We start from the raw sequence: 21,930 nt of genomic DNA, 5'->3' as shown, positions 1-21,930 counted from the left end.
CCAAGATGTCGCAGCAAATAAGCTGCTCGTTTTCAGCGTTTATATTTGTCTGCTCTACAGTGTAGCATACAAAGTAATGAAATGAGGATGGGTGTAGTTAAATGTGCCTTTAGTTTATTAGAATACGATGCTAGTGACAGGTTTTCCAGAGTTACTTGTCTGCGTTGCTTAGGAATCGATCGAAAATACACCGTCCTAACATGGCTACCGCGTTCGCTCCATGAAAGGCGCAGACTATGGGTAGAAGGTTGTGCCAGTAACCCCGTCATTCGCGGCGGCGCGCCTGGACTCTGTGCTGGAGGCGTGGCCTTCGCGGCCGGCGCGCTCAGATGTCGCGTTGGGCGCAGCCAATCGGGGGCGGGCTGAGCAGACGCCGCCAAGCTCGGTTTCTCGCAGGTGACGGCGGCTGCCAGAAGGAGACCCGTAGAGGAAGCGGCAGTCAGTGACTGGTGTGAAAAAGTGAAGCAAGCATCATTTCTTCTCCTTGAAAACAAATGACAACGGGTTGAGCACAGCGACTTGGCAACCTTGTTACTGTAACCAGAAAAGGCAGCAAGTGCTGTGGCAGATCCGTGCAGCGATGGAGGTCAGGGGGCCTCCCTGCAAGCACTAGCTTAGCACAGTCCGTGGTGAGTGTGCGGCAGAGGAGCTGATTTTGAACGCCTATCGTTTGTCAGTGAATTCAATGCGTAAAGGACACTAGACGTTTGGAATGCCTTGGAGTCCGTCTACTATACTTGAGTTACTTGAGGAAAGTGCACATTAGCACACAGAAGAGTGGGTAGATTCTTATTACACCGGTAGGTGGTCTGGCTTCCCCTAACCGGTCTCTGACATGCCTTCTATTGGGCTACGTCTTGGGTCTCCCACCATGGGTGGAGCTGTCAAACTGCAGACTCTCTTTGACCCAGCTGCCTGCCAGCTTCGCAAGGGGTACATGAAGAGGGAGGGAAGAGTATGAAACTTGCTTCCAGGCTGTGCTGGTGCACTTTTCCAAGTGGTAGTGCTGAAACTATTAATGGATATCTAACGGGTCTAATGCTTTTATCTCAGCTTGGCATCCAAGGTCTCGGATGCTGGGGACTCTTCTGTCGCCCTTTAGTATGCAGGCACGCATAATATTAAACCTGCCCTCTCCAAGAGGCAGTTTATTGTACGGTGGTTTTGTAAAAGTATCGCGTTTTTAAGCAGGTCGTGTTGGGGATATTGCAGCATACTTGCTTATGTGTGGTGGAAAGATAACGAACTGTCGCCTTGTTCTTAATCTGCATTGGGGGTTAACACAGCATACCTTTTTTGTGGGGGAGAGCAGATTTAAACTTTGAAATAACTCAAATCATGGTTTCTGGGAGCATGGTACTCCTTGGTGGCTATGCACGGGGCTGGCAAGCCTCTCGCATCGTGCTCGCTCACAGGGAGCCGCCTGCTCCTGCACGGAGCAGGACAGCTGTCCACGGTCTTGCGTTATCCAGTCGGCACCCCCGGAGCGACAGTCCATTCTCCTCCTGGTAGTCTGTCTCTGCGGTGCACCGGGGGTGGTGTCTGCTTCCTGCATAGCACCGAGGCCGCTGGCATGTAAGTGTGCCAGACGGGCTGCGGGTGTGTTGCATGCGGGAAGAGGTAAAATGGCTGCCCCGATCCCTGATTGTTTTTGTTTCGGTGACCGGGGCCACCCGTCCGAGCGGATTGTATGTGAGTCTGTGCTCGGCTGGTGACTCTTTTCACCCCAGTTGTTCTTGCAGCCCCGAGGTCTTGGGTGCTCTTTCTGTAGCCCCCGACCTCTGAGCTTCCTTGACGTGACCCATATGCGCGGCGATGAGTCTGCACGAATTCTCCCCGGGGTCTTCAGCTCGCTGCTCTGGGTGCTGAGCATCGCGGCCCAGATCCCCCTTGGTTTACAGAACTCGCCTGTTAGCTACCCTCCTCCCGCCGTTCGGTGTTTAGGACGGGCTACGGGAAGATGGGGGCAGGGGTTCTCCACCAGTCCAGTTCTACTCGACCACAAGCCGGACCCGATTGGTTCCGTCTTTCACTGCAGGCCATGAAATCTCTTCCTGGAGTTTATCAACAGCGCGACCTGTGTGGTGGTAATGTACTCTTCGGAGGGAGCATGAAGTAATCCAGGCCAGGCAGACTACCCCGCCCTCGGGGTGCATATGCACAAGACGGGCCCCTGCCCCCGCATACTGACAACTGTGTCAAATTCTGCTCCCAACAACTTTCTCCTCGCCTCCCCTCGGGACATGCGCGTAAACAAAGGGCACATTGTTAGTGCTACAACGAGGCCTGACAGGTGGGACCCTCTGTTACCCCTGCACGCCTCTTACCTACAATTAGACGTGACTTTGTATTGTTTTAAAGTAATTTAATAACGAGTTCTCTCTGTATCCGGCAATGTATTTCATGTTTGTTTTTTTATCTTTTATATTAGGTCATCAAAGTTGCTACAACCTTCTTCACCAGAAATTGATTCCATATAGTACAGCTTCCAAGAATCCAATAACATGGCAAAAGATGTGAGTATTGGCACTATCATGTCATGTCTTTGTAATACAGGAAAACCTTCATCATCAATCGTCTGACGGCGCCATTCTCACAGCTTCTGGTAGAGTATGTATATCTACAGACTAGCAATGCCACCACAAGAAAAGTTGTTTCCACAGTACAGTTAGGGAGGCATGTTAAGTTCAGTATGAAACGGTGAAACAGACAAATTGTTGCTGTACTGAAAAAAATATTTCTTCAATTTGATTTGCAGGTTCGTTTAAATCCCACTGCAACGTTGCATTTTTTTTAAGCATTGGGGCATGCATTTTAAGCTTGTAGTACCACAAACCACTACAGAAGTTTGAGGATTTTTATCTTGCGCTTCACCACCACTGAGCAATGTTGCATTACAAGTTTCCACTAAAGGTAGTAGAAGACAGTGCCTTTAATCAGATTCATACATTCTTCTTTTTTTTTAATTGTAAATTTGGTACTTTGAACATGCAAACTTTAATTACATTGTTTGCCAGTTTTATTCCATTTGAATCCACACCTTCTCTTCCATATTACAATTGCAAAGAAAACAAGTAAAGTAAGAGATTGTTAAGGTAAAGGTGAAAAGAAAACTTTCTCGCTGATGCAGCCTAGTTACTTGTAAAAAAGTTCATCAATCAAGAGCAGGTCCAAGTAGTTGACTATTGCACAAGTCAACATTACATTTTTCCCACCGAGGATTGTAAACCATCAGTCTTCCATGTTGAGGTTTACTGGGGCATATTTGCCTAAGTAGAATGTTCTTTGGGTTTTTAATTCCACACATTCAATTATTAAATGTTTGCATGACTCTACATTTGCGTTGAAGAATCTGCATTGATCATCTTCCGTATCTTTGGCATGCATCTTGTGGAGGAGCTCCTTGTTCCTCAAGGCATTCAGCCTCCATTTCAAAAACTTGTCTCGGTGGTATCTCGAGGTATTGTTTTAAGTAGGAGGGGGGTGAATCTAGACGATTCGCTACTCGACCCAGACAGACCGCTGAAGCTAGATTGTTGTAGCATTCTTGGTTCAAGATCCATTGCCATTGTTTTATTTTTTTCTTTGCAATTTGAGGGTGACTTAAGTGTGTCCATTTTAATGTCTGCACATACTAGTAAAGCTTTAAGTTTTGCTGCCCAGTCTTTGACCAAAACACTCTGTTGCTCTAATCCGAAATTACTGAAAATTTTGTATGCCTGCTCGGGAGTGCTTAGACTCATCTTCCTGAGCAGTGACATTGACTTCCATAGCACTGTTCCTTGCATTGAGTCTAGGGCAAGTTCATTTCTGATCTTAATGATGGAGATGTATTTGGGGAGCTTTAGGACTTTTCACCAAAATAGGCCTTCTAAATGGGGCCAAATTTTGTGATTCAAGTTCCAGGCTGCTTCCGCACCATAAGTTAAGGCTGGCACGACTTTCAGTTGAAAAAAAACTCACGTACAGGGAGTAGCGAAAAGTTGCCATATACCCTGTGTAGTTTTGTGGCTTGAAGCGGAAATGTGGTAGTTCGGTGTATTAGATCCTGCGACCACCCCCATTCATTAAAACCCACATTTAACTCTACATTTAACTATCACTATTCATTTACATCATTGCCCAGAGAAGAAACCCAGTTCAGTGAACACATTTAAGTCTCGGGTTACAATATTAACTACACTAAATAATCACTTCTAAAGATATGAACTAATCGCTATAGACTTGCCTGATTTTAAATAGAAGTACATCAGATATCAATCTGGGGAGGTCATAAGTCCTAGGAGCCATATTCAAATGCAATATTCCCAAACATGCTGATCTCCAAGTCGATGCTCCGTTTCCCTCGTAGGGTTTTGCAAGCCTAAAGTGAAGTTCATATACATGTATTAAAGACAATTTTTGTAGATGCTAAAAAAAACTTTTGGCAAGGCAACACTCCCACCCTGTCTTTCCAAATAATCTTCTGCTCTTGCGAATGTGTGTCTCAAGGAATACCTTAGGGAGTTGTAAGAGAAGGGTGCTCCAGACAACAAACACATTTTAAAATTGATTTGGGATGATTACTGCGCACACATAGTCCTGATATTGTAAGCTATAAACTACCTTGCATGAGGTGCTGGGAATTTGTTTGGCAACGAAATACCCGAGGCACATTTCGCAAGCAATAATTCCCCAGGTCTTGTTAATTTTCGGTCTTTTCAATGTATGGACATTGGCTCAACTATTATATTTGATTGCACAGCATTTGGTGCATTCTTAATTGCCGGGTCAAATCGTTATATAACATTTGGTATGTTTTAGCTGTGAAGTACTTCAGACACAGCTGCGATTGAAAACTGCCTCACACTGGGGAAGTCATTGCAACCATTTGCCATTTGAAAAAAGTATCAGTGTGGAAATGGCAAGGTCTTTTTTCCACCTGGATTGAGGGAGTGGTGACGAGGGAGGCAGAGAGGATGTTACATTTTCAATAAACAAGCGCTAGATGAGAACACCTTTACCCACTTGCCTAATGTTCTCCGTAGTTGCTGTGGAAGCCGGCCGGCCGGCAGTGGATGTTCGAGGCTGAGGACTCTGGGTAGGATGAGGAAAACATTCCTGCCAAATGGAGGTAAACTGGAAATATGCTGATGGCCCGTTATTCCTGAGCGTTGTGGTACGCTAGCCAAATGGCCTGCAACAGACATGTTCACTCCCTCCCAAGGAATGAGAGATTTTGAAGAGCTGAACAGTGACAAGAATCTGAAGGCTGCAGGGAGGGATTAAGGAGCAGTAGAAAAACTGCATATTGGAAACTGGAAGCATTACATAGTCCTAGCTAGTGCTTTAACTGGCCTGCACACTCGGGCTGGGCTTTGGGGGGGGGGGAACGTGGCTTGGCACAGGGTCGGTGCTTCAATTAAGAGGCAGCACTTACATCACCTGAATGCTGCATATTGGGCCATGCCCCGTAAGAGCCCCAGCTCAATTGTGCAAAAGGACAAGAGCCGTGGCATAATAGGCACCGTTCAGGTTGGGTAAGTGTTTCCTTGTCGTTAAATTGCATCGCTGACCCCCTGACAGCCGCCTTTCACTGCAGAGGGTGATGATCCCTGCATCTCTAATGAAAGGGGTGCCTGGAAGGGGGTTGGAGATGCAATGGAAAGCTAGGCTTTTTTGTTTGTAAAGCCTGAAGTTCTACCTTGCGTCTTTACAATAAAAAGTCTTGCCTTTTAATTGTCTCCCCGCCCATGCCACTTGCCAAACTCCTTTTTCATTAAAGGTGCAGGGAGGTCGGCTATACAATGGCAACACTTGCTTACACGAGCGTCAAGACTTTCCAAAAAAAGCCTTGCCACTACCAGCCTTGTGGGCTGGGGTTAGCAAGGGACTTCGGGGGCCCAGTCTCAAATGCAATTTTCGTATCTTGCTGGGGCTCTGCCCCGGCTACCCAGAGCCTACTTATAGCCCTGGTCCCAGCCATTGTTATCACAGTCCTTACGGTATGATTTGAAGGCTAAATTGAAAGTAGGATTCTCCGATCCTGCATTAGTCATCAATATTTTTTGTATTGCCTCGTCACTAGCATGTGACTTATAAGACCCAGCCAATCCCTCACTACTTAATACTAAACTGTCTCTGCAAAGGTTGAGTGAGGTGGACTGTGACACAGAACACTAGAACTCGGTGTTATGAAGATTAGTGCTAAGTAATTGGGCCATTGCTGCCCTAGTCATTCTTTATTATATGTGGCTCTACCAAGCAGTATCCCTGAGACTTCTATCAGAACATAGCTTGAATTAAAACCAGGAATGCGGTGGTGAACAATGGGCAGAACTGCCCTGCAGTCGCAGGATGTCCATATCCATCATTATATAGTGGAAACCGTCACAGTAATTGTTCCCCCATCTGTCAACAAATTTATTTGTGCGAAGAATCCAAAACACTGCTCACGGCGTCAACCATCAGCAAGCATTGGTAAGAGCAGCCCGCTAAAGCTGTCTGCCCAGGGGAAAAAAGTTATTGGCTCTTTTTCATATCCCAAACAAATGTTAAACTGATTGCAGAAATGAGTTGGAGTGTTGCAAAGAAATGCAGCCCAAGGTATGTGGAGAATCTGAAGCACTCCATGGGTATTGTTCCCGGGTGCTAGAAGGGACTACTTGCAAGATATGGAAATGGACGTAATGTTTAGATATAGGGAAGGGCAGCAAATAAGCGGGTCGCCAACACCTTTAACAAGACCACGTCACTAAGACTGAGGCTTGTACTGGCCTACCAAGCAGCTGCAATGTAGCCAAAAGTGCTATCTTCACTTGAAGCCGCTGGCATAGTTCTTGTACACTGCAAGGCCCTAAGGAGGCCCTAAAATTGGACCATGATCGATGATGCCAAATACTGCAGAGTTGTGAGGCCACATGATATATGATAAGGCATTTGTAACGCGCCTATACACAAGTGTTTCAAGGCGCGACGAGGCAGGGAGGGGGGAACAAGGGGAGACCGACAACGATCCTACTGGGCCAGGTGTCATTCAGATCGCGCAAGTGCATGGGTAGGGGGGGGGACGGGGAAATGGAAATGGAAAGGGAAAGGGAGAGGGGAAAGTGCAGTACAGGGTTAGTAATGAACAAGATAAATAAGGGCCAGCTGGTGGCAAGTGCAAGATAAGTGCAGACAAGTGCTGAGAAGGGGGGCTGTAGGGATACAGAGACAGTCCCGCAGTGCAGGGGTTGCCAGGAAGGCAGTGCAGGGGTGAGTGGCTGGGCCAAGGACCGAGATTGGTGAGTGGCCCAGTTGCTGATTCAGTACAGTTTCAGTGATTTAGCAGGGGAGAGGGAGAGAGAAAGCCGAAGCAAAGAGGAAGGTTTTGAGGTGCTTCCGGAACCGGAGATGGTTCTCCAAGTTTCAGGGAGGCAGGAAGGCTGTTCCAGAGGGAGGCCCCAGCTGCGGAGAGAGATCTCCCCCCAACTCGTTGCTTGGAGAAGCGGCTGACCCGGAGGGAGTTGGAGGCGGAAGAGCGAAGTGCTCAAGAAGGAAGATATTTAGGAAGGGAGAGTTGAAGGTAATTTGGCCCCAGGCCCCAGAAGGCCTTGTGGACAATGCAGAGGGTTTTGAACTTAATCCTCGCAGCCACAGGGAGCCAGTTTAGCGATTTCAGTCCTGGAGAGATACGGTCCCTGGGCTTGAGGCCAAGGACAAGTCTCGCAGTCCTGTTCTGGATGAGTTGCAGAGGGCGGAGAGTAGAGGCAGGCAGATTTAGATAGAGGCTGTTACAGTAGTCCAGCTTCGAGAGAACCAGGGCTCTGGAGACAGTGAGCTTCTGGGGGAAGGAGAGGAAAGGAAGGATACCTCTGAGGAGGTGCAGCTGGTAGTGTGACTTCTTAGAAACGTCAGAGATGTGAGGAGAGAAGGAGAGTGTGGAGTCGAAGATGACCCCGAGGTTTTTTGCCTTACAGGTAGGAGCAGGAAGAGGGCCAAGAGAGGCCGGCCGGAGAGCTGCAGGGAAGGAGGGAGTGGGTGTGCCGATGAGTAGAATCTCGGTCTTACTGGCATTAAGACAGAGGTCGTTGGCGCACACCATTCCTGGATAGCAGAAAGACAGTCAGAGATGAGGGAAGGAGAAGAAGAGGCAGAGGGTAGCCTGAAAATGAGCTGGGTATCATCCGCATAGCACTGAAAGTTGGGGCAGAGAGCAGCGATGAATGTTATGTTGATTTATACTATGCACCGCTACCATTTGCATGGTCTCCAGGCACTGTAATGGCACTGTAAGAAAGTGGTTGGGGTAGGATAGGGAAGGAAGAGGGATAGGATAGAGGTTTTGATCTTCTGTTGATGCTTGCAGAACCAGGAGGAACCAAGCCTTTGTGTCGGCTTTCTGAGTGTGCTTTGACTGGGTGCATTGGGCTTGTTGTGTAGCGTCCAGTGTCTCGGTTGTTGGCTTGTGGCTGTTCGTTCTTGTGCCGGATGTGTGGCTTGTGTTTTTTGTGTGTAAAATGGCTAGCCATTTTGGTCATGTGTAGTATGTGGGATATATGCCGGAGAGGAGCAGGGGGTGGTTGGTAGTAGGTAGTGTGTGGTTGTTTTTTGTTGGTACCAGGATCCATACTGTCCCATGATTGGCTTGTGTCCGAGTATGAGCAGTGGGAGGTGCCAGTGCTTCTCTGTGCATTGAAAAGCCACGTTTTCAGAAAGTTGGGTGATCTTCTGTCCTTATTTCGGTAAAGAGTTCCATAGTTTTGCTATCAAGCAAGAGCATGCGGTTCCTGTGAATTTCCTTTTCTCGTAGTGTTTCGATTTGGAAGTTATTGTCCGATCCTAGGTTTCTTCCTGGTTGGTAGCGGTTGATTTTGGCTTGGAGAAATTTGGCTCCGTGCAGTGATCTGTGAGTGATGCAGAGGGCTTTGAAGTTAAGGCGTGTGTTTAATTTTTTATTTTTTTTATTTATTTGACTGGAAGCCAATGTAGACTTCTCAGGGTTGGGGGCTCTTCTGTTTAGTCTGAGGAGTAGTCTTGCTGCAATATTTAGGATGTGTTGGAGTTTTTTTGTGAGCCGTTATGGCATTCCATGGTAGAGGCTGTTTGCGTAGTCTAGTCTCGATAATACCAAGGAGATGATTGTGAGAAGGTTAGGTATGGGAGTAGCCCTCTAATTAGTTGGAGGTAGAAGCATTTCTTTGCTATTGCGTTGACTTGTGGTTCTAGTGAGAGTCTGTCCATGAGTATTCACTGGTTTTTTTGCCACGGAAGATGCCTTGCATGGTGGCTTCCTCGGTTTGTGTGCCGCATGTTTTGGTCAGGTTTAGTTGAGATTGTTGACTGCCATCCAGGTGCATATGTCTGTGAGGCATTTGGCGGTGTTTGGGTCTTGGGCGGGGGTGATCTTGAAGATGAGTTTGGTATTGTCTGCATAGTTTGTAGGTGGTCAGTCCATGGGTTTGAATGATTTTCATTAGGCGGGTCATGTACAAGAGGCATGGAGAGATGCTAGATGTTTGCGGTATGCCGAAGCTAATGGTTTTGGTGTTAAATTTAAACGGCTGTATGTATGTTTCGGTTGATGCGGAAAGATATTAGCCATTGTGAACAGGCCCTTTTATGGCGCATTCCTATAGTTCCTGGTTTAAGATTGTGTGTCTAATTGTGTCGAAGGTGGCTGATGTGTAGTAGCATGAGGGCTAATGGGGTGCTGTTCCCTATTTTAGGGTTTTCCATACGGATAGAAGCTGACTTGTGAGTTGTCCTATATGGTTGAGTAGTATTTTGTAGATGTGGTTCTCAAGTATATTCGCTGGGTGTGGTAGGATAGACATAGGTCTTAAGTTGGTGGGGTCTTAAGCATTTCCTGTTTGCTTTTTTTGTAAATGTTTTCATTTTTTTTAAAAACATTTTTTTTTTTTAGGATGGGCTTGATGTGTGCTGGTATGAAAGTTTTAGGTACTATTCATGTGTTTAGGGATAGGTTCACTAGTACCTGGAAAATGAGGATATGAGGCTGGTGGACTATTTCTTTGAAGATGCCTGGTGGGCATGGGTCGCTAGAGGATCCAGAGAAGTTGGTGTCTTTTTTTTTAAAATTTTTTAAAAATTATTCTTTTTTTTTATCATTTTGTTGAAAGTTTTCATTTGTAGGTTCGAGAGTTGTGCTGGTTTCTAGTGGTTCCAGATTTGTGTTTATTGTTGCACGGCTTGCGTCGATGGTCTGGTTGAGTTGCTTCTATTTTGGTGCTAAGGTAGTTAGTAATGTTATCACATAGGGGTTGTGATGACACAACATATTTGAACAATGTTGGGTTTTTGATTTCCTTGATGATTTTGAATAGTTTTTTGTGGGTTTGATGCCAAATGGATTCTTGTGGTGTAGTATTCTCTTTTTGCTTTTAGGACTGTTAATTTGTACATTTGGTGGTGTCGCTACTTTTTTGTCCGATTGGTTGTAATGATCCTCCATTGTTTTTCCAGTTTGTGTTTTATTATTTGTTTGGCGTTCGTCTGTGAACCACTTTCTGTGCAGTAATCTTTAAGAGTTTCGCAGGTGCTAGTTGTCTAGGGCCTTTTTCTTCCACTGCGTCTAGAGTCCTTCTGTTTAGCTCACAGATGTTTGGTTTATTCCATTGGGTCTGTTGGGGGTTTCTGGTCAAGACTCTTCCACTTTCTTTTGTTAGTAGCTTGAAGTACTGCGTTCTGGGCATTATGTGGTTTGGGATTTTGATGGTGCATGGGTGGTGATCACTCCGTATGATCGGTAACGGGGGGCGGTGATCTAGAGTCCATCTCTGCAGAAAATTGCATCCAAGGCATAAATTAGTTTTCAAAAATTGATTAGTAGAGTTTGCTACTTTCTTGATTACTAATAGAATAGGTTTGTTTGCTAATGTACTAATATTTTTGTAACTAGAAGTTATTTGTACCCAAGACATAAAAGGAGCAACAATACAGCAGGTTTGTGTACCACTGAAGTTAGACATTAGTGAGGAGTCGGGCCTTGCAAATTCTTTATTTCGCTAGACTTGCAGGTCGTGTAATTTAGGTTAGCTACTCGACCTAAGAGCAATGCCCTCAACCCATGACAAAAGATGAGAAATGTAAACGCGATTCCTTGTTTGGTACGCTGCTGCCAGCCATGCACAGTAAAACATTTGACGTTTATTACAATCAAAATAAATGTTAAATAAGTTTCAAACAGCCCCTGCAAATGGTATTCGCCCTTCATAAAATCTACTCGACTATGCGAGTGGGCGAAAATACGGCACGTCATGGATGAGCGTCTATAAAATGTAAAAGTTTAGCTGCATGAATTGACACAGATATGATAAAGGCTCTGATAAGTTTGGCTACTGCTCTCCTGCAGGTGCTAAAATATAATGCAATCGTATAGCAAAGCGAGCTCCGCAGGTTAACTACAGTGTATGGTAGTGCAGTAGGTCTGTAGACATACAAACTAGATGCAACTATTGATCACTATTTTGTGTAAACATCTAGTTGGCTTTGTGTATTCAATATGCAAGAGGAAAGAGTACAAGACTAAGCAGAGTGGGTGGCTAAGCAGGCAAAGAACAGGGCAAACTAAGAAAATTGTGGCTGTCAGTAGCTGGTACAAAGCAACAGCATGACAAGATAGAATGTCAGGGAGTATAGGAGCACCATTTGCTGCAACCAACAAGTTACAGAACTAGCTTTGCCATCAAAAGCATTTTGTCGTGTGATCATGTACATATTCAGGAGTATTCGCTCGTCAATTTGATCCCTCCCCCCAACAAAATGAAATATAGTTGACACTGAGATGTAGATACTCTAACCTAAACTTTACTGTAAAGCATGGAGATGAGTGTTTTACAACATCAGTACTGTAATTATGCGTTATCTAATGAACTACTTAAGTTTAGGCTTGGAATTGCATGACTTTCTTTTAAAAACAAAGTTAAAACATACTGGTATTTGCCAGACCGGCTATAATTGGCTTAATAAAATTATCATCCGGATTTACTTCTGGATTGCAATTATTTGAAAAAGTAAAATACATTCTTGCCTAGAACTTCCACACAGGCCTTTTGCACAAGAGTGGAGGAGATGATTATGCACTCTTTCTCCATTAGCCCCTTTGAACTTACAGAGAACGGATAATAGCTAGCGTTGCTACACAAGAGTCAATTTTGATTAGCAAACCTACAGAATTGGATAGCAAATTGCGACTGCTTAATCTTTGCCTTGGTGTCCAAGGTGTGTCTAGCACAGCGGGTGGTTCCGTTTGCTATTTGTTTAAAGTGGAGGGTTTCCAGCAGGGTGCTGAGGGAGTTGGCTGTGTTTTCATTTTCCCTTTCGAGCCAGATTTTGAATAATTCTGTTGTTGTGATAATTGGAAAGGTTGGCAATGTCGTCCGTGAGCTTCGTTGCAAAGGTGGGGTTGTAGGATGGCGGACTGTAGTTCGGGAAGAACATTAGGTAGACTTTGTCACTGTGCTTGGTGTTGATTAGGAGCGATCAGTCTGTTATCTCGGTTGGTGGGAGTTCGGTTGGTGGTAGTGGTGTGGTTCAGATGTGCACTATTTCGTTTTCCAACCTCCTCTTGGGTGTTCTCTGTTGGAATGTATTAGTTTGAAGTTGTCTTGTATGGGTCAGTGGGCAATAGTTTTGTAATTGCCAGTACGCATGTTTCTGAATTCAAAAGTCAAGCCTATATGGAGGGTCCTGGCACACATATTGCTGACTGAGGGTAAAAAGTAGAGAACTGGAAGAGCTCCACTCATGGCAACCCTGGCGACGTTCAGCATTACCGGAAGCCAATATAGTCAAATAAGGTTCTTGGTTAATTATGCTTGTAACAGGGGGAAATGCCAAAGTCTTTCTAACATTAATATCTGCAAAAAAGGTGGTTTGGATTGGGAGTTTTTATGTCGGAATGTGAGCCCTTGTCCCCAAAAACAGTCGCTCCTAGTGACGTCCCAGATGCCCATTATCTGTTCATTTTGACAAAAGTCACACTATATGCGACAGCCCAATGCTGAAGCCGTTGCCATCATCAGACTGATGTGGTGCAATTGTAGGCGAAGTCCAATGAGGTTCTGAGCAGGAATAGACTGGCTCTCCCACAATGCAAGGGGAACTCTTTTTGCCCTTCTATATAAATGGCTCCGAAAGGGGAACATGAGCACTGGGTGAATTCCAAAATATTCACCTTTCCTCCGCAAATCTGTAGTATCAAGTGGCAAAGGTGACCTGGGGGTTGGGAGGGTGGAGGCAACAGGTCCATCCCAAAGCTTTAACTCTCTTCTCCTGAACTCTTTAGGGTGAATAGACTAGAATCTATATTATACAATTGTCTTTGCATTGCTCCTACTAGGCGGGATATGTAGCTTGTGGAATAACAAACACGTCAGGAGGAGTGAGAAAGTTAGGTAGTACATCCTAACTCTGTTCCTATAGGGGTCAGAAGGGTTCTGGGATAATGCGGTACGCGAGGCACAAAAAACCAAGCAAGGCATGTTGCCATCAATAAATACATTACTATGACTCCAATTACTGATCATGTGGGCACAACCAGCTGAGCACTTAAATACAAAATATCTTTACCCCCTTATTGTTCGAAACTAGAACTATTTAATTTCTGAGTTCAATAGCCTAGCTTTTAACCGGGTACGTTTTACTTACTCTGCAGTACTGTATAATTATGAAAATGAAGATAAATGAATGGACGCTGTCAACCATTCAGTGCCCTACATGACTGGAAGCTGCTGCTCCCTCTCTGCATGTAACCGGAAAGTCTTCTACCACCTAATTTCTTTCTGAGCTACTAAATTGATTTTTTTTTTTACTCTTCTGGCCACATTGGCTCCTGATCCTCTCCCTCCCGACCTATGAACAATCAGTTTATGTATTAGACCAAGTAGTGCCACTCTGGGGGATGGCTTATTGCAGACTCTCGTCCAGCAGTGGACCTGTTGTATGGGCTGTCCTTCTCCTCTGACTGCCTGTGCAGAGACTGCTGCTGAGCTGATCCTCGCTGCCAAGACTTTCTTTGGCATTTCAGATGATCATGGGCGGCGAAAGAGGAGCATTAAAATTGCCAAGGGCATTCATTGCTGTGCCCTTCAATTTTTGGATAAGATGGAACTGATATCGGAGAACTATTATCCAGTGGGGGTAGGTGGGGTATTGGCAGTGTTCCTTGCCCTGAAGTGGTTGCAACTTGTCCACTGTGGTCCCATATCCCTTAGCCCGCGCCCTCTCCCGCTGCTGTGCTCAGACTTCTGTGGGGCAGTGACTCTTCTTTTTTATGCGTCTTTCCCGTTTGGAGTGTCGTGCTCTGTGCGTTCTTTGACCTGGGCTTCTCGGTTTTTCAGCACAACTGTGGCCTCCTGAAAGTAAAGACACACATTGGTCAGTATCCGGATCACATTGAAAGGCTGGAGAGAAGGGCCTGTGAACACTCACTCACATGGCAATGGGTGACAGGAATTGGGTCCCACTCTACTGCCGGAGTCTGCCTCAGGGGTATGACCAGCTCTGGGTTCCTCCCTGGTAAACCTCCATCACTCTACTGAGGGTTCCTGGCCTCCCTTAACAATGCCAGGTTACTGACATTGTCACATGTACGACTATGGTCCCATTAATAGCATAATTCTGGTGCAGATGATCATTTGGAATTTCACCCACCTGCCTGTGAGGTGGACTGATGGATGAAATCTTGTTAGACTGTCGCTATGCATTATTTTTTTTAAACATTTCTTTATTAACTTATTCGCACAACAAAACAATACAAACCAAACAAGCAGTGCAACCTTCAACCTCTTCATTATACATCCATCATTTCTAGTCACTGCTCCCGCCCTCCCCCCCAACCCTACCGTACGAGTCTATTTCTTTTAACATTCCGTTTCGGCATCCTATGGCACGGTCTCCCCTTCTACAGCATCTGCCAGTTCCTCAATTGACCCAAACAACTCGGCTATCAAAAGTTTCCAGGCCATCAGGGACTCGGTCCCCCCCCGCCCTCCCTGCGTTACTAGCCTCTTGCCACACCATGGTTTCAGCCCATTTTTGTAAATCTTTCCACCACACCTCCACATTTGGCATATGGCAGGTCTTCCAACCCATGGCAATTCTCCTTTTTGCAAGCACATAAGCCAGGTCCTTCAGTTTACTCACATGCTTGAGCTTCCGTGATCTTGGGAACTCCCCCAACAAACAGACCCACACTGTGTCCACTACAATCTTAACCCCTTTTTTCTCCAGCTTCTCTTTTACTGCACTCCAGAAACGTTCAATGACCGGGCATGACCAGAACATATGAACCATGCCTGCGTTCTCCTCATCACATTTGGGGCATGCCTGCCGTCCTGCGTTCTCAAACCTCGATATCCTCCCAGGTGTCATGTATGCCCTATGCGTAACATATAGTTGTAACTGTTTCAGTTTCGCATTCCTAGACACCTTCTTATGATACCCCTGCACCCTTTCCCACATCCCACCCGTCATCGGGGCACCAACTTCTATTTCCCAGTCCCTCCTCAACTGCGTGGCTTCCTTCCCCACTTTAGACATCAACATTTCATATATTCTGGAAATATCATGACCCCCTTCTGCTATGTCATATATCGTATCGTATCTATGGTGGCATCTGGTTCCTCCTCCAACAATGTTTCAGGCCATATTCTCTTAATTCGCTGCACCATTCTGTAATATGTAATGTACTGGCCCTCGTGCAACCCAGTTTCTTCTTGCAGCTCCTTGAAAGTAATACTAGAGCCCTCCCGCCAGATGTCTCCCATTGTTGCCACCCCAACCAGTTCCCAGTGGCTCCTGATTGTCATTCTTAGCTGCACATCTGCCCCCGTTCATACAACCAGTGGCATCTGCGGAGAGCATGGGGACGGGTTCTCCATCATCTGGCATGCCCTGCGCCATATCTTCCACCCTAATAGCAGCATTTTAGGGCGCCCCGTCATTTCCGCCCTGGGCGCCCACATCAATTCTTTCAGGTAAAATGGTGCACATTCTCGCCCAAACAGCCTAGATTCCGAGGTTTCCTCATCAAAAAGCCATTTGGCGACGTATTGCAATTGACTTGCCACATAATACACCTTATAATTGGGCAGTTTTATCCCACCTTTTTCATGGAAATTCTGTAGCTTCCATAATGCCACTCTATTCCGCGTGCCATGCTACAAAAAGTCCCTACACATGCTATTAAGTTTGGTGAAGACCTTCTTAGGGATCATGTACGGTATATTCCCAAAATAGTGCAAAAGCCTTGGCAGAACCACCATCTTTAGCATTGCTTCCTGGCCCATCATTGCTAAGGGTAACCTGGCCCAGAATTGTATGCCCTTCTCAATTTTTGTAATAGCTACTTCAGTGTTGCACCTATGCTCCTCTTCTACATTATGGTATATGTTGATTCCCAGATACCGAAATGTACTGACCACCCATGGTACCTGTAATACAGGCAATTGCGCAACTGGGATCCCTATGTACCTCCCCAATGGGAACATGCTGGACCTCTGGGGGTTCACTGCTATACCGGACAACCGAGCGAATCTCCATCACTTCCAGGATGTACTGGAGATTCTCTTCTGGGTATCGCAAATACAGCAGAAACAAGATAAGTTCCCAATTAAGGAACTCCCGTCCCCTGCACACTTTCCAATGTCTGGAAAACCAGACAAACAATTAGTTTGTATTCTAAACAGTGTTTCTAATAATATCTTTTGAAACCATTGCATTAAACCAAACTTAAGAAGGTCAATTATTAAAGAAATCAACCTTCAGGCAAAGTAGGTCACAAGAACCAAAATTAATATTTATTCTTGATGTTGAAACTGTGGATGGCCCAACGTGTATTGAGTGGTACAACACTTCATCTGGGGGGAAATAAAAAATTCTAAGGAAAGATATGTACAAAATTTACATTAGTGATATTTTTCATTAACAACAATTTTGCAAAACAAGTCGTTTCTACAAACTTCAACTGGTATACAGGATAATTGAATGAGCATAGTTAACAGTAGATATCCAAAGTTCTGGGTACATTGATGTAACAAAATAACATGTTTTAACTGGACAGCTACCATAACATTTCTATTAGAACAAAAGCAGTAGATCGGTGTCATGGGATTACTTTATAAACTGTGCTGTGCACAAGGGTGACTATATGATCATGGAATAGATATAACCAGTGTGGACTAAAGAGTAACAGCAGATAGAAGTAGCTCTAACCTTGTGAATTTAGGAAAATATCTTCAAGCGAAGAGGTAGTAGGTCCGGGGAGAGTATCCCAGGTAATCGATGAGACAGTACAAGATGAGTATTGTCAACAGACTCATATCTGTAAAAGAGGAGCGAGTATCAGAAGCTAGTAAGAGGGTGCAGGAAGAGAACTACGGCTAAAAAAATAATAATCAACTTACAACTGATGGCTATCTATCTGGACACTGAATAATCGTTATAGCCATGGTAAATAATAGACCTTGTGACTCTTGATATGAGTTGTTTTTAGATTAATATCCTTGATCCTTCGCCCCTCTTTTATGTGCCACCAGATCCAATATGGACTCTAATACATTCCAGGCACATCATTCATTCATGCATGCATGCGGTGCTTATCACTATATACTACTCTAATAATTAAATAACGGTCGCTTTATTGACCAATTACAGCGGTCCTACACTACAAAGTCCTCACTATTCTAACAGAACACTCTTGTGGTCTGTGCACTGGATATCCTCTGGTACATTCAACGAGTACCACCTTCTTCCCCCTACAGGGGCCTCTTTTTAGCTGGTTAAAATAACAGCAAGCTGTTTTTTTTACCATACCTCGATTTTGATCTCCCTCTCCGAAAACATTATTAGGTTGTTTCTTTGGGAGCCTTTTCTAGGCTGCTCAGTGTTTTTATGTTCCTCTGTTCACATTAACTCTCCGTGACACGGATGCCATGCTTTGGCGCCGTTCACACCATTAGCAAGATTGGCCTTGTCTCCAGCCGAACTAGAAGTACTTTGCTTTCCTGCATCTTTTTCACGGGCCTTTATACTCAACTCTGAGGTCCCATGTGCCTTGTAGGGATCGCAAGTTCGCCGTCTCGGGTTTGTTTACACATTACGTCATGCACGCGTTAACGTGATGACATCATGTTACCAACATCCCGGGCCTCCATTACTCTGCCTCACACTTTTCCGCAACAATTAGTCGCTTTGTGACAGTGACAATAGTTCCACTATTGTGATGTCTTCCCCAGATAATACTTATGGCGCTATTGTTAAACAGGTAAGATCTTCCCTACCAAAGGTATTCTTGATATGCACAGGAGCCCTCTCTGTGCAGTACCTCCTTCCCACTAAGTCCTGCACCTCTTTAGCTATTCTTCCCAATTTCTTTCCCGCTAAGATTTTTTCCACTCTTCCCAGTTATTTCTTTTAGTGACAGTGGATACCTGCTGAACATTTGAAAAAGATATTGGCTACAATCTGGGTTTTTCAAGCTACCTCCTTGGACCACCAGGATCCTTGGGAACTATACCATGGCTATAACGATTATTCCGTGTCCAGATAGATCGCCATCAGTTGTAAGTTGATTATTATTTTTTTAGCTGTAGTTTTCTCTTCCTGCACCCTCTTACTAGCTTCTGATACTCGCTCCTTTTGTACAGATATGAGTCTGTTGACAATACTCTTGTACTGTCTCATCGATTACCTGGGGTACTCTCCCCGGACCTACTACCTCTTCTTCGCTTGAAGATATTTTACTAAATTCACAAGGTTAGAGCTACTTCTATCTGCTGTTACTCTTTAGTCCACACTGGTTATATGTATTCCATGATCATATAGTCACCCTTGTGCACAGCACAGTTTATAAAGTAATCCCATGACACCGATCTACTGCTTTTATTCTAATAGAAATGTTATGGTAGCTGTCCAGTTAAACATGTGGATATCTACTGTTAACTATGCTCATTCAATTAGCCTGTATACCAGTTGAAGTTTGTAGAAACGACTTGTTTTGCAAAATTGTTGTTAATGAAAAATATCACTGTAATGTAAATTTTGTACATATCTTTTCTTAGAATTTTTGATTTCCCCCAGATGAAGTGTTGTACCACTCGAAACGCGTTGGGCCATCCACAGTTTCAACATCAAGAATAAATATTAATTTTCGTTCTTGTGACCTACTTTGCCTGAATGTTGATTTCTTTAATAATTGACCTTCTTAAGTTTGGTTTAATGCAATGGTTTCAAAAGATATTATTAGAAACACTGTTTAGAATACAAACTAATTGTTGGTCTGGTTTTCCAGACATTGGAAAGTGTGCAGGGGACGGGAGTTCCTTAATTGGGAACTTATCTTGTTTGTTATTACTCTGTGCAACCTAGGTGTCAAGGTTGCCTATCTCTCCTCTGCACCTCATATCTATTTTCTATTTTCCTTAAATTTCCTACTTGGACAATAATCCAATACACTATTACCCACATTAATAGGGTGTGCCATATCTGTCCAATTTTCTCCTATCGCAAATACAGCAACATGTCATCAGCGTACAGAGAAATCGGATGTCTCTCCCCCTCTACCTCAATGCCTATGATGTCATATTGCTGTCTGAAGTATATTGCAAGAGGTTCCAGGGCCAATATGTAGAGCATTGGGGACCACAGACATCCCTGCCTGGCGCCCCTGCTGAGCTGCCACTTTCCCGATATCACAGACCCTGTCTTAACCCTAGCCAACGGTTCGCTATACAATATCTTTGCCCACCTTACATATCCAGGCCCTAACCCATAACACTCCAGGGCCGCAAGCAACCAGGGCCATTTAACTGAATCAAAGGCCTTTATTGCGTCTAAAGACACAATCGCCATATCCTCATCATTTTCGCCACCACTCAACAATTCTATGGAGCCGTCTATGGTTATTGGTAATATTTCTGTTTGGGACTTAGCCGTCTGATTTGGGTGTATAAGTTTGCTAATGACCTTCAGTCTATTTGCTAGGACAGCTGTGAATATCTTGCTGTCTTGATTCAGCATCGACAAGGGTCTGTACGAGCCGCAATTGTGCCCAGGTTTGTTGGGTTTGGGGAGCGGTATTTTGACGGCCTCTCTCAATGATTCGGGCAAGCATCCCGTCTCAAATACTTCGTTTAGCATTTCTAGCAATGGGGGAAGGACCTCCTCCGCATACACTTTATAAAACTCACTCGGGAGTCCATCGGTCCCCGGGGTCTTGCTAGTGAGCAGCTGCCTCACCACCTCCCCTAGCTCTTCTAAGGTAATTGGTGCATTTATTTCCTCTTTCTTCCTCACTTATCTTTGGCAATCCTATGTCCTCCAACGCTTCTCTTATCATGGCACAACTACTTCCACCATCATCTCCATATAATACCCTATAATAGTCCATAAATGTTTGATTGACTCCCTCTTGGGTGTCTACTACGCTACCGTCCTCTCTCTATGGTCCTGATTATGTCTCGGAGTTTCATTCTTAGATAGCCACGCCAAAAGTCTTCCCGGCTTCTCACCACCCACATGCTGTCTCTCTACATATTTTTTATAATTGAGGTTACATAATCTGTCCCAGTATTCTGCACATTATTGCTGTAGCTTGAGTGTCCATTCCACCTTCTCTGCTGTATCATCCCCGCCCCTCAAAGCTTCCTCCAGTTTCCCTTCCGTCTCCCGTAGGTCAGCTAGAATCCCACCTTGTAGGCCCTTGGATTTTGCTATGGCTACTCCCCTCATCACTACTTTAAAGGCCTCCCACAGTGTACCCGCCGAATGCACACTCCCAGTGTTTGTTTCAAAATAATTCACAATCTCCTCCCTCAAGTCCTCCCTAAAGAAGGGGGGTCTCAGCGCTTCCGCTCGTAGACGCCATGTCGGGATCCTCGCTCTGGGGGGTGGGGGGGGGGCAGTATTGCCATACAAGAATCGGGGGCGAGTGGTCCGAAAGGACCCTTGCCTTGTACTCTCTTTTGCGTGATCTCTGCTATCATTTCAGGCGAGGTAAAGACAGGAGTATTGTCTCTCCTGGGGGTGGTTCACTCTCCATGCACCTTCCAAGCCAAAGTCCATCAGCAATGCCTGTAGCGTCATAGCCGCAGGGGCAGGTCTATCCATCTTCCCATCCGATCTGTCCACCCTTGGGTTCAGTACACAGTTGAAGTCCCCTCCCCAGATCATCGCGCTTCCCATACATGCGCTCAAATTATTACATAATGTTCTAAAGTACGCCGCTGTGTTCTTGTTCGGGGCATACGTGTTGACTATACTTATCTCACTATTTTCCACCAGTCCCCTCAATATAACCAATCCACCGTCCGTCTCAGCTATCACTTGCAATCGCTGGAAAGGGACATGTGGCGCCACCCAAATAAGCACTCCTCTCGCATAAGCAGAGTATGATGAGCCCACAATCACTCCCTTCCATTTCCCAACTATTTTATCCATTCTTTCTCGTGTGAGGTGGATTTCCTGCAAAGGTGCAATATCTATTTTTTGCCTACGCAGGTACAACATAACTTTGTTCCTCTTTAAGTAGCTGTTGAGCCCCCGTACGTTCCATGTGACTATTTTAAGGTCCATGGCTTGTTCGAATTCCATTCCACCTCCCACAGGTGCAGTCTACCACTAAATTCAATTCCAATCCGCATTAGACTCAACTCCCCTTAACCAAAAACACCCTAAACTCCCCATATCCCCCCCCACCTCCCATCCCTGTCCCAACTTCACTCCCCTTAACTGTTGCCCAGCTCCATCCCTGGATCTCAGGCTCCCCCGCATCTAGCCCTTTCCGGCCTTTGCCTGTACTCGAAGCTCTGCAGGGTCATGCCGCACTAGTGGCTAGCCTACTACTACAACTCTAAATCGGGGGGCAGGGGGTAGGGTGCTTCACATTGCTGCTCCTATTCGCTTCAGTTTAAATAAGCATAGCTACCCAATATACGCATGTTTACT

General features: G+C 45.2%; 1 protein-coding gene across 5 annotated transcripts in view; it reads left to right on the top strand.

Annotated features, from left to right (window-relative positions):
• Positions 1 to 332: 332 nt before the first annotated feature.
• TFDP1 (transcription factor Dp-1) overlaps positions 333 to 21,930 on the top strand; it is a 774,278-nt gene continuing 752,680 nt past the window's right edge. The window contains exons 1-2 of one of the 5 annotated variants that reach the window (XM_069637131.1): positions 333 to 629; positions 2,432 to 2,516. In XM_069637131.1, coding sequence (XP_069493232.1) covers positions 2,505 to 2,516 — 12 coding nt within the window. In that variant the 5' untranslated portion in view covers positions 333 to 629; positions 2,432 to 2,504. Of the gene's footprint in view, positions 630 to 1,425; positions 1,621 to 1,673; positions 1,693 to 2,271; positions 2,294 to 2,431; positions 2,517 to 21,930 lie in introns of those variants that run through there. The other 4 variants (XM_069637133.1, XM_069637132.1, XM_069637134.1 and 1 more) reach the window with 4 other exon arrangements.

Source organism: Ambystoma mexicanum, chromosome 7p, assembly GCF_040938575.1.
Source record: "Ambystoma mexicanum isolate Mex_15411 chromosome 7p, UKY_AmexF1_1, whole genome shotgun sequence".
Taxonomy (NCBI): domain Eukaryota; kingdom Metazoa; phylum Chordata; class Amphibia; order Caudata; family Ambystomatidae; genus Ambystoma; species Ambystoma mexicanum.
Note: the sequence above shows the minus strand (reverse complement) of the source record. Positions and strands in the feature narration are given on the sequence as shown.